Here is a 13,355-nt window from a genome sequence, read left to right on the forward strand (position 1 = left end):
TTTAGTCATTTAAACAGCTCTTTTAGCAATTAATTCTACAACTGGCCTAATGAAAATAATAGGCATGTTTAAAAATACAGTCAATAGTCATGATCTTAAATCCCAAACTTCAGAGCTTTAGAAAACAATCAATGGAAAAAAGTGTAGAACAAATGTACTTGTTACTGAAATCAAGTTATCAGCTGTGAAAAACTTGCTATGTCATGGCTTTCTTATCATCTGTTCTCTAATAATGAGGATGTATGTCTAAACTCTCCTCACTACTCATCCTTACTTCCTCCTAAGTTTATAAAATAGTTTCTCAAGAAATATTTTTAGTTTTGTGAAAGGTGATTTGATAACTATTCAGTTTAGTAAAATGAATTAGTAATATGTTAACTGTGTTCTAATAGGGGAAGGCACGTGCTGAGTAGATATGTATGTTTCAATTGTGTAACTATAGGTGACTTCTGCAACATTTTCAAAGAATGATATACTGTCATTGTAGAGTTTGTCAACCTGCCATTTAGAACACAATCTCTCAGTAGATTGCCAGTTCTATCCCAATATGCAATTATTTTGATGCTTTAAAAATATTTTAAACACAATGTAAAACCACTTAACTAAATATCACACAGTAACACAATACTTGTAGTTTATGGAAGTACATTTAATGCAAAATTATATACTGTGAACGTAAAGATATCAAGTACTAGCAATACTTTCAAGTCTGTACTACGAGTATTTTCAAGTATGTACAATTTATTATTACTATGAGTATTTTCAAGCCTCCTTGTTTTCAATTAAATGATTTAATTTAGTATTTCACATCTAAACCACAGAAACGACTTTAAATTGGTATATCCTATTGTGTATGTTATTGCAGCATAATCCAGATTTTAAAAAGTCTAACTTTCAAAGTAGAAGTTATATAAACAGATAAAATATTCTATATTCAAACTGACTATTGTTCTAAAAGCTAATTTTCCTTACTAAAAGATGTTGGTTTTCATGTAAATTGCTTATCAATTCCACAGGGTTTTAAATAGACCACACAAGCATAAAGCGGGAAGAGGGTAATGGCCATTTGGGCATCTTCAAAAGAAAAGCAGGAGAACCCAAGAATTCACAATAGCAGTGGTCATGATTTTTTTTCCTTATGCATGCCTAACTGGACATGAGGATTATATCTGGAATAAAAGCTGTTAGTGGTTTGAAGGAAGCACCCTAAATAGAAATGGTCTAACTGGGTAAATAAGTACCATCAACTGTGAGGGTACATAAGGCACAATGGCTTTCGACTAATCTAGTAAATCCAGTACAGAACTAAGAGTATCCTATAAAAAGGTCAGATTTGCTAAAAATCCTATACAAAAAGTTACCAACATAAAAGCTTTTCTTTGCATTCAAAATACTGAAACAGCTGTACGTAGTCTGTAAATTTTAAGACTAAGATTTACTGTTGGCTTTCACTTGCAAAGTCATGCATTAACTGTTTTCATATCAAACTTTTTGATGCCTGTAAAAAAGAAAAAAAAATTCTTACAGTAAATAAATGTACATTTAAAACCTAAGTAAATGCAAGAAACTTAAAATGGAATTAAGCAAAACATATAAAAGCCCAAATAATCAAATACATATTTAAATCATTATATAGCTACTTTAAAAAAAAGCTGACTTGACTATATTAATCTTAATTCATAAGATATTTCTTCACCCACCTGTAACATTTGATTTCCAGTACCATCCCTCAACCTGTAAGGTCTGATAACTCCATCTTCATTAAAGAACCTAGGGGGTCGCAGACTCTCCACTTCATTAGAAGTCTCTGTAGCTCTAGAGGGAAAACATATAACTTGATTTTAAAAATTACTCAAAAACTCCTAAGTATACTTTAAAATGAAACTACTAAAAAACGATCTTCTTTTGGATAAAATGAGACTATTACATCACTTCTCTTTTTTTTTTTTTTTTCTTGCGTTATGCGGGCCTCTCACTGTCGTGGCCTCTCCCATTTGCGGAGCACAGGCTCCGGACGCGCAGGCCCAGCGGCCATGGCTCACGGGCCCAGCCGCTCCGCGGCATGTGGGATCCTCCCGAAACGGGGCACGAACCCGCGTCTCCTGCATCGGCAGGCGGACTCTCAAGCACTGCGCCACCAGGGAAGCCCCACTTCTCTTTTTTAAATTCTGTCTTTTGACACAAATAATAATAAGTTCTCTAGACAAATGTAGAACTGTAAAGAAGTGTGATTATAGATTCTCTTGGATTTTCTTTGTAGACAATAATCAGAGAATCAGCATATGAGTACTGCTTTTTCTTTTCTGGTTTAAGACTTTTAATTTCTTTTGCTTTTCCTATTTCCTATTATATTGCATTATTAGCTCCTCCAGCACAATGCGAAATACATGAGGGGATTGCAAGCATCCTTCTCTCATTCTCAACTTTAAAGGTAAAGCTTCTAAGAGTTCTTCATGAAGTACAGATATCAGCTTTTTTTTTTTTTTAAAGACACTGCTTGTTAAGCCAAGGAAATTCATTTCTACTCTTAGTTTGCTAACTTTTTTTTGGTCATTGTTATTGAAAATCTTGAATGAACAATGAATTTTAAATATGGAATTTTCCCCTGGTCATTGCTGTGATCCTGTGGCTTATCTCCTTCAAACTATTAATGCTTTAAGTCACATTACATGGTTTTCTAATGTTCACATACCCTCACATTCCTCCTAAGGCTTGATATGTACTGTTTGAAACACATATACACATTGCTGAATTTGGTTAATATTTTATTTAACATATTTTGACTGTAGAGACCTACATGAGAAAGACTCATTTATTGTTCATTCATTCATTCAACAAACATTCACATATTCAACAAATATTAAGAGCTTACCATGTAATGTATCCATATGTATAGACACATACATATGGATCAATCTCCAATTAAAAGCAGAAATTGGCAGAATGGATAAAAAAATGTGATCCAACTATATGCTGTCCAAAAGAGGCTCATTTTAGAGTCAAAGACACAGACAAGTTGAAAGTAAAAGGATGGAAAAAGATATACCATGTAAATGATAACCAAAAGAGAGCTGGAATGGCTATATTAAAATCAGAAAAAAATTAGACTTAAAAAAAAATTCCTATTAGACACAAAGAAGGACATTTAATTTTTTTAATGAATTTTTATTGGGGTATAGTTGATTTACAATGTTGTTTTAGTTTCAGGTGTACAGCAAAGTCAATCAGTTATACATATACATATATCCATTCTTTTTTAGATTCCTTTCCCATACAGGCCATTACAGAGTATTGAGTAGAGTTCCCTGTGCTATACATTAGGTCCTTATTATTATCTATTTTATATATAATAGTGTATATACATTAATCCAAATCTCCCAATTTATCCCTCCCCCACCATGCCCCTTGGCAACCATAAGTTTGATTTCTACATCTATAACTCTATTTCTGTTTTGTAGCTAAGTTCATTTGTACCATTTTTTTAGATTCCACATATAAGCACTATCATATTTGTCTTTCTCTGTCTGACTTACTTCACTCAGTATGACAGTCTGTAGGTCCATCCATGTTGCTGCACATGGCATTATTTCTTCTATGGCTAAGTGATATTCCTTTGTATATATATATATATATATATACCACATCTTCTTTATGCATTCATCTGTCGATGGACATTTAGATTGCTTCCATGTCCTGGCTATTGTAAATAGTGCTGCAATGAACACTGGGGTGCATGTATCTTTTCAAATTATGGTTTTCTCCAGATAAATGCCCAGGAATGGGATTGCTGGATCATATGGTAGCTCTATTTTTAGTTTTTTTAAGGAACCTCCATAGTGTTCTCCATAGTGGTTATACTAATTTACATTCCCACCAACAGTGTGGGAGGATTCCCTTTTCTCCACACCCTCTCTCGCATTTACTGTTTGTAGACTTTTTTTTTTTGTGGTATGCGGGCCTCTCACTGTTGTGGCCTCTCTCGTTGTGGAGCACAGGCTCTGGACGCACAGGCTCAGCGGTCATGGCTCACGGGCCCAGCCACTCCGTAGCTTGTGGGAATCTTCCCGGACTGGGGCACGAACCCGTGTCCCCTGCATCGGCAAGCGGACTCTCAACCAATGCGCCACCAGGGAAGCCCTGTTTGTAGACTTTTTGATGATGGCCATTCTGACCGGTGTGAGGTGATACCTCATTGTAGTTTCGATTTGCATTTCTCTAATAATTAGTGATGCTGAGAATCTTTTCATGTGTTTTTTAGCCATCTGTATGTCTTCTTTGGAGAAATGTCTATTTAGGTCTTCTGCCCATTTTTTGATTGCGTTGTTTTTTTGATACTGAGCTGCATGACCTGTTTGTATATTTTGGAAATTAATCCCTTGTCGGTTGGTTCATTTGCAAATATTTTCTCCCATTCTGAGGGTTGTCTTTTTGTTTATCATTTCTTTTGCTGTGCAAAAGCTTTTAAGCTTAATTATTTTTGTTTTTATTTTAATTTTCATTACTCTAGGAGGTGGACAGAAAAAGATCTTGCTGAGATTTATGTCAAAGAGTGTTGTGCCTATGTTTTCCTCTAAGAGTTTTATAGTATCTGACCTTACATTTAGGTCTTTAATCCATTTTGAGTTTACTTTTGTGTATGGTGTTAGGGAGTGTTCTAATTTCATTCGTTTACCTGTAGCTGTCCAGTTTTCCCAGCACCACTGATTGTCTTTTCTCCATTGTATATTCTTGCCTCCTTTGTCATAGATTGGGTGACCATAGGTGCATGGGTTTATCTCTGGACTTTCTATACTGTTCCATCGATCTGTATTTCTGTTTTTGAGCCAGTACCATACTGTTTTGATTACCGTAGCTTTGTAGTATATAGACTGAACTCAGGGAGCTGGATTGCTCCAGCTCCTTTTTTCTTGCTCAGGATTGCTTTGGCTACTTGTGATCTTTTGTGTTCCCATACAAATTGTAAAATATTTTGTTCTAATTCTGGGAAAAATGCCATTAGTAATTTGATAGGGATTGCACTGAATCTAGATTGCCTTGGGTAGTACAGTCATTTTGACAATATTGATTCTTCCAGTCCAAGAACATGGTATATCTTTCCATCTGTTTGTGTCATCTTTTTTTTTTTTTTTCTTGCGTTATGCGGGCCTCTCACTGTTGTAGCCTCTCCCGTTGTGGAGCATAGGCTCTGGATGCGCAGGCTCAGCGGCCATGGCTCACGGGCCTAGCCGCTCCGCGGCATGTTGGATCTTCCCAAACCGGGGCACGAACCCGTGTCCCCTGCATTGGCAGGTGGACTCTCAAGCACTGCGCCACCAGGGAAGCCCTGTTTGCGTCATCTTTGATTTCTTTCATCGGTGTCATGTAGCTTTCAGAGAACAGGTCGCTTGCCTCCTTAGGTAGGTTTATTCCTAGGTATTTTATTCTTTTTGATGTGCTGGCAAATGGGATAGTTTCCTTGATTTCTCTTTCTGATCTTTCATTGTTAGTGTATAGGAATGCAAGAGATTTCTGTGTATTAACTTTGTATCCTGCAACTTTAACCAATTCACCGATGAGCTCTAGTAGTTTTTTGATAGCAGCTTTTCTATGTATAGTATCATGTCACCTGCAAACAGTGACAGTTTTACTTCTTCTTTTCCAGTTTGATTTTTTATTTCCTTTTCTTGTCTGATTGTCATGGTGAATTCCCTATGAGTTATTGACTTTTGAGCTTCTCTGATGACTATGACTCAATAATTATATTTGTGAAACTAAAGTTACAGGTAGAAAAAACTGTACCCTTTTTTCCAACCTTAACTCTAAACTAAAACTGGAAACACCCCATTATGGGCACAGTATGAAATACTGACTTAAAAGGAGCAACTAATTTAATGACAATACTTATTGCAATAGAGCAGAAAGCCAGAGAAAGTACAAAGGAAAAAAGGTCAGGGAGATATCCACCCACCAATTTTCTAAGTTAGGTTTCTAAGTTAAAATCATTAGTAAGAATTTATCAATTGTTTTATGTGTTACAAACTTCTAGAAGAGAGGTAACAATAACACAACTACTAAATTTTAGTCTTATGCTAAATTTAATTTGGAGGAAAAGGGAACATGTTTAAAATTATTTGCACAAGTGAAGAGAAATAGAGGGAAAGGATATAATAGTTTCATAACAAAATAAGACCATAAAGGTAGGGGTGAACACAAGCTGAGTTTGAACTGGGAATATAAAATACCATTCTTTATTTCTTAAAAAAGGAGACAAAATATTATATTTGCTAATTTTGTAACTGATGTATAGCATTACATTACTGTAATGTATTGCAATCAAGGTAAGTGAAAAGCTTAACTTGCCAAACCTTCCCTGCCAAGGCTTCTGGGAATGAATGACAAATGAAGTAGAACTCTATGAAGCTGAAATGATGCAATACCAACAATTTAAGAAGTATCAAAAGCAATTAGGAAGATCACATGCAACTTGCCGTTATTGCAGGGTTCATAATTAAGTGCCTCAAGCCAAAGAGATTTATCTCATTTCTCTTGGTTTAAGCATTTTACTCATATTTTACATCAAAGAGAATTTACCTTTTTATTCCCTGAAATGTACTGCTAGCCATGTCTATGATGCCTCCAGTTGGCCTTGTCACTGCTCCAACTAAACCTTTCCCAACACCTTTAAAGAAACCAGCCGCTCCTTCTTTTTGAGCTCCTGGATAGAAAAAAGACAGAGTTTTAGACAATTGGATTAGGAACGAAAATGGAATCAGTTTATGAAAGCCTTGGTAATATATAACACCCAAACGAATCACTATACTTGCCTTTGATCGGTTTTGTAACAATTCCTGTTATGCCACTTACGAAACCCTAGAGGAAAAGCACAATTGAAAATTTACAATACTTTGACATGATACCTTGAAGAACCAAGTCTGGCTTACAAAAGAAATGCAGAGATCTGCTTTCTAGATACCATAAAAATTAACATATTTCCTAAGTATTTTATTTAAACAGAATATTTCTGGAGGCTACTGACATATTTTTTATTATGTCACAACCCATTGCTCCACCAACATCCAAATAATATTTGAGTGAATGAAAGTTTTATGTCTATTTCCTTACTCACAGATCGTGGCTTTAACAGATATTCCTAAAATGTTCACAACCATGGGAAATTTCTTACAGAAACTAATCCTTTTCCTCCACGAGTGATGCCTTCTCTAAGACCAGCTGGTTGCTTGTTCATGGCTTCTCTTCTCTTCTGTTGGTAGTCTTCATCCATAGTCATAGCTGCTACTCCTTTAGCCATAGCACTGGTGATTTTGGAGGCAGCACCAGCTAATCCACCTAGCAAAATTTAATACCTTTAGTAAAACAAAACATATCATTACTTTCTAGCATAATCATTCTTGGTAGGCATTCTGTTTCTTACCAACAGCTCCACCAACTAGTGCTTTCAGTCCCAGTGCCATTCCTTCCACAAACTCTTCAGGACCCTGGATGGCTCCCTAAAGGGTCAAAAAAGTATAACAATAAATAAAGTTATGCTTACTTTTAAAGGTAAATTTTTTTTTGGTATATACAAGGAAAGTAGTAGTGACAAAAAGAATAAAGATGTCCCAGAGAAAGTGATATCAGAAGAAAACTTCACATTAACATAATTCTCAGATATTTCATGGCATTCAAAGTACAAAAGATAAAATGTTAGAAGCTGATCCAAACTTAGAAAGGAATATGACTATTCACCAAAGTGTACAAAAGATGCTTACTCGGAGTATATGTTATATTATGAGAAGGTAACCACAAACTATATAATTTTTTACAAAAGAAATAACACTTTAATTCTTAATATTTCTAATATTTTAGATTATAGTGTACAAAATAAATACTAGTTTTACTTTAGTTTTCATTATCTTCTATGTTTAAAAGTGAAAGTAGGAGAGTTTTGAATGTTTTGACAGAAATTTTTAAGGGACAGAGAACAATCATAATTTTTACCATTGATTATTAAGATTGTTTCACACAGTGTCAGCTTGCATGGTTATTTTTACTGCCCCACACCACTGTGCAAAGCAAGACTGTGTGTCCATGGGAATCCTCCTTCTACTATAGTACAAATTTTATCCACCTTTAATATTCCAACAGAACACTTAAAATTTGGTATTTCTTAGTAAAGTCTTAAGTTTAAATTCTGAAGGAAAAGGTAAATATTTCTCCCAAGACTTCTCAAAAACCTCTTACCATTGTTTGCTTCAAAACAATGTCCTTTTGTTGTGTTTCCAAAAATCCATTCACAACTACAACTCAAGTTAACAACTGGGGTGATTATTATTATTATCATTTTTAATTGAAGTACAGTTGATTTACAATGTTGTTTTAGTCACCGGTGTATAGTAAAGTGATTCAGTTATACATATATATACACAAGTGTGTGTATATGTGTGTATATATATACTTTTCGTATTCTTTTCCATTATGGTTTATTACAGGATATTGAATATAGTTCCCTGTGCTACACAGTAGGGACCTTGTTGTTTATCTATTTTACATACGGTAATTTGTGTCTGCTAATGGGATGCACTATTTATTCAAAAGTATTAGTGTGATATATTGCACAACACAAGATTAACTACTTTACCTGGTAAGGCTCATAAAAAAATGCTTCTACACCTTCAGAAAATTCTCTAATCAAGCCAAAGGGATTTCCCAAAACATCAAGTCCAAGAATGAGTACGTACATCTGCTTAATGGCCTAAAAATGAAATATAAACATTAGTCAAATCAGATTATCAGACTTAATATTTTTTTTCCTTATATTCAGTACACACATCCAGTTGTTTTTCAGGCTAACACCCTCACCACCAATTTCAGCCTAAACCATATCACCTTATTCATCAGTAGTCTTAGTTTTAAAAAGCAATTTGGTGTTAGAGTACGAGAAATAATATGACCTATTTACATAAAGTTTTAGAATATTCAAAATACTTTTACAACTATGTGTGACAGTTATTATTACTGCCCCCATTTTATAGACTAGAGAAACATACAGGTCAAATGATGCCTGGACCCATGGTGGGTAAACAGCAAAACTGGGATCCAAACCCAGACCTCTTAAGGCATGCTCAGTGATCTGTCCACCATACAACAGCTATCTCAATGCTCTATAAATTATACCACAAAATACAGGAGTCTTCAGAGGTGGACAAAAACCCACTAAAATAATATATCTACCTGACTACACAACTTAATTACACTAAAAATGCCCTGTGTTCATCAGTTACTTACTGATAAATAGTTTCCCTTGACCTATTTTTTTAAGTAAGTGAGCTGAATTACTTAGCTAATTATTATTTAAAGATTTACATCTAGTCCACACTGATCCAGGAAAGATGTCTGTCAAAGGCTAAAAGTAGAAAGGCAAAAAACTGAAATGGTGGTTGGGCTCAACTTCTTTCTACAATCCTGAGGGAAAAAAACATGTTTTAAAATTTTGAAACGGCTATTCCCTTCCTGGCCAAATCATTATACCTCTATAGACACATATGGCTTCACCATTTTTTCACTTTGCCCCTCTGTAAAATAATCTCAGACAAACCTGTTTTGAATAGTGTCTTATTACTTCAGACTGTAGTTCAGATGTTGTATGGAACTGATAGTTGAGTTCAAAAAATGCAAGCCTGAAAAAAAAAACACACATAAAAATGTATAAATATATAGAGAAAAGGGGATTATGTTTTTAATATTAATGAATGGTTTTATTTTCTTTAGAATTTTTCTCCAAAAAAATTCCTTTTAGTACATTTTCCCATACCAGTCAGAAAATCCACTCCTATATACATCTCTGCATATTCTGGTCAAAGAACCCTCTTAAGAATCTGATAAAAGCTATGGATCTTATCTTCAGGAAAGCCATCAATATACACATATTTCCACAGAATTCAGGCAATTTAGAGACCCCTTGGGTCCCACTCCTGGACATGAACTATATTTCTCAATTCTGTCCTATCATGGCCCACACAGGAAGTGCCTGACGCACTGAGATAAACAGAAGAGGCTGCTCAAGAATGGCCAGGGTTCAGCTGCTGCCGGTCCTGCCTGATCAGCTGACAGCTGAAGAATCACCATCAGTTTATTTATAACCTATTCACAGCATATACCTGGAACCACTAATTGGGAAGTTCTATGCTAAGGATAGGACAGCAGCAAGATTAGAAATCTCATCCTATTTCTGATGTCTTCAAACTTGTGTTTTTAACTTTGACTGTTTCCTAACTTTTATCTAGATTTACAGTTATGTCTTATTAGACTCACTGATTCTTACTACTGTTCTTAATAATAGCTCTAGGTGCTATCTGCAAAGGTCATTCTCATCTAAAGTCTCCACTCAGACTCTCTGTCTCTTTGGTCAGATACGCTAATAGCTTACATTATGACTCACATTAAATTCTTGACTGTAACATTTAAACTGATCCCTTCACTTCTGCTATCATGGCATTCATTTTCTTCTAGTCACATATGCTTTGAAGAGTCTTGATCCCATAGGCCTTAAAGCAACATCTTTTAAGCACCACACATCACATCTTTGGGTATACACAGCTTCTTAGGAATCCTTCCCTAGGCCAAAAAGGCCTTATATAACACACAAACTTGCATGACCTCTGTCCCTCTTTCTTAAGGAAATTATTTAATAATTATTCTGTTATTTAATAGTTATGGGTTACCAGGCAATATGTTACTTAAATTATATTCCATTTAACAGCAAAAAATATATTCAACCTATGATCTGCAATGTACTTTACATACTTTTTCAAGTATAAAATTTTAATGTAAATATAAAATGGACTTTTCATCAATTTATACATTTGAATATTAAACATACTTAAAAACTACATCTTGTACATCTGTAAGAGTGGCACCAATACTCTTCAGCAAAAGATTTAAAGAATGAACTGCCACCAGTCCTTCAGGTTTTTCTGAATCTTTAGCTTCTTCACCACCTGAACTCAGTGAAACACTTAAATGCAACTAAAGAGATAAAGAAAAAAATATTTAAAGCACTTTCTTCATAATGACAGTTTTAACTCTTAAAATTCAACATCATCTTAAATTCACTATACCATAAATAAGATTTCAAAGTTACCTAGATTATATCAAAATTAATAACTGGAATATTGAAAGAATTTAAAATGTAAACAGCCCTTTAAAAAATTTAAATTCAACCATGTAATGTATGATATTTAGTTCAATCCAATTCTTTTGGTAAACCTAGGAAAACATTAATCTTCATACATTTTTTAGTAACATTAACAATCTAGAAGTTGAAATTGTTGAAAATTAACTCAAATATCTCCAAAAGTGAACGTTTCAACTATTAGAATTAAGTTAGCGTGGTAAAGCCAGTTAAAAAGCACTTTTGTATTATATGTATTATATATAGTATAAGTAGTTATACAGTAATTTTCTTCAAGTATTATGTAAGTTAACTCATAGAAATTTTATGTTAAGAACTTACTTTTAGTTCCATTCAATCTTCAATTTTAAAATCAAGGTTACTTTATAAATTAATTTCAAACTTATACTAATATCATACATAAAAGTTTGAAAATTGTCACTCAACACCTTAATAGATAGCAAGTTAACATAATGTTAGGTCAAGATGTAAACATATAAACACATACTGTAGGTGGCTCCACTATTATTTCCACATGATAAAAAGTTATAAGAATAAATAATAAAAATGGAAAAGTATCATTCCTTTGTTATTTACTTATATTTGTAATTGTGAAGTTATAGAACTTATATACTATTAAGAATATAATTTAAATGTTGTATTCTCCCAAACAGATCAAATCAATCTGCTATTACCAAGATTATCAAGGACAATAAAAATGACTTATTTTTCCCCTACCTTGATAGGAGATATATGAAAGTATTCATAGAGACTGACTTGTGATGAATCTCCTAATGAAACTATTTTATATTCTTCTTGGAAAGCTTCTGTATCTTTATGAAAAAGCTCAACCTATAAAGGAACATAAAATATTAAAAACATAAGGGATATTTCTGTATAAGTATTAAGCTAATAGCTCACACGCTGCAGAATACTTCCCCCGAATATCCAGATTCAACATTGCTCATGACTGGGAACCTACTGCCTTAGAAGGGAAACTAACATCTCTACTGTTAGGAAAGTTCGGTCACTCACAAACTGATAAGCGTATCTTCTATGTTTCCATCCAATACATTAAAAGACACTAAGGTTTTCTTCACGTGACCATAGATTTTATTTCAAAAGGCCACTAATCCAATCCATCAACACTTTCTTAGGAATAACACAATCATAATGTACTTGCAGCTTTTTGATAAATGCATTACTGACATCTACAGAGGTCACTAATATAAATCAAAAAAGGGAAGGCACTGAAAGTAATCTTTCATGAAGTGATTAGTGCTTTCATTCTTGATAATCAACACTATTTCTTTTGCAAATGCTCACAAATCTAGTATTTCTGTGTGTTGAGAAACAGCCCAACATTCACATTTTAACTGATTAACAAAAACTTCAAAATGATAACCTTATTAAAAGGATATTTAGAAATTCACTTCTGGGATAACGGTGTAAGGAGATCTTTAGCTCTCCAGTGAAACTGGTAAAATTTATTTAAAAAAACAAACTTTTAAGGCCTCTATACCTAAGGGTATAACCAAATAAAACATCTATTCAAGAAAATCTATAAAAATTTGGTAGGAAAAGTGAGTCTGTGGTATTTGAAAAAGGACCATTCTCTCAGTTCCCCCTCCCAACTCAGTAAGCCAGAACTCCAATCTAGACTGGTGCACCCAAGAACTCAGAGTTCCCTCTCTGCCCCACTTCCAACTGGAGGACTTTCATCTTGGGAGGAACAGAGGTCAGCACTTCTCATCCTGCCCCCAGCTACTAGCTGCTGAGCCTAAACTACAGGGGAAGAAGGAGCTTCCCTCTTCTGCCCAGCCTCCACTCAGAGAACAAAGGCTCTACTTGGGTGTGACACCACTGAGAATACTGAGGTCTGATCACCCTTGGCCCACCTCTAGAGCTCCAAAGCTCTGGTCCAGAGATATTGCCTGGGGGTGGGGGTGTATGTGTGTGTGGGAGTAGACTTTAAAACAGACAGCTCCTCATCTCTTCCCAAAGAAACTGACTTCATTTACAACAAAATGTACAGTTCAGGCCTAAGAGTGCTCTAGGAAACAGTGAATGTTGTGGTGAAAGGCAACTGGGAGGAAAATCCTTGATTCGGTGAAGATACAGGCTAAACTGTAGGCCTGTTAAGTTTTTGTGAAAGAAAGAACTGGGGAAAGAGACGGCGGGGGGGGGGGGGGGGGGGGGGGAGAGA

The 13,355-nt window shown here is 34.7% G+C and overlaps 1 protein-coding gene across 3 annotated transcripts in view; it reads right to left on the reverse strand.

The window, feature by feature from the left end:
* The window catches only part of VPS13A (vacuolar protein sorting 13 homolog A), a 153,277-nt gene that overhangs the window by 28,369 nt on the left and 111,553 nt on the right, over positions 1-13,355 (reverse strand). For 2 of the 3 annotated variants that reach the window (XM_007459890.1, XM_007459888.1), the window contains exons 37-45: positions 11,888-12,001; positions 10,859-11,004; positions 9,575-9,656; positions 8,618-8,731; positions 7,412-7,487; positions 7,163-7,326; positions 6,804-6,849; positions 6,571-6,694; positions 1,701-1,815 (exon numbers count right to left, since the gene is read on the reverse strand). In XM_007459890.1, coding sequence (XP_007459952.1) covers positions 1,701-1,815; positions 6,571-6,694; positions 6,804-6,849; positions 7,163-7,326; positions 7,412-7,487; positions 8,618-8,731; positions 9,575-9,656; positions 10,859-11,004; positions 11,888-12,001 — 981 coding nt within the window. Of the gene's footprint in view, positions 1-772; positions 1,499-1,700; positions 1,816-6,570; positions 6,695-6,803; positions 6,850-7,162; positions 7,327-7,411; positions 7,488-8,617; positions 8,732-9,574; positions 9,657-10,858; positions 11,005-11,887; positions 12,002-13,355 lie in introns of those variants that run through there. The other variant, XM_007459889.1, reaches the window with a different exon arrangement.

Source organism: Lipotes vexillifer, unplaced genomic scaffold, assembly GCF_000442215.2.
Source record: "Lipotes vexillifer unplaced genomic scaffold, Lipotes_vexillifer_v1.1 scaffold1429, whole genome shotgun sequence".
NCBI classification, from domain to species: domain Eukaryota; kingdom Metazoa; phylum Chordata; class Mammalia; order Artiodactyla; family Lipotidae; genus Lipotes; species Lipotes vexillifer.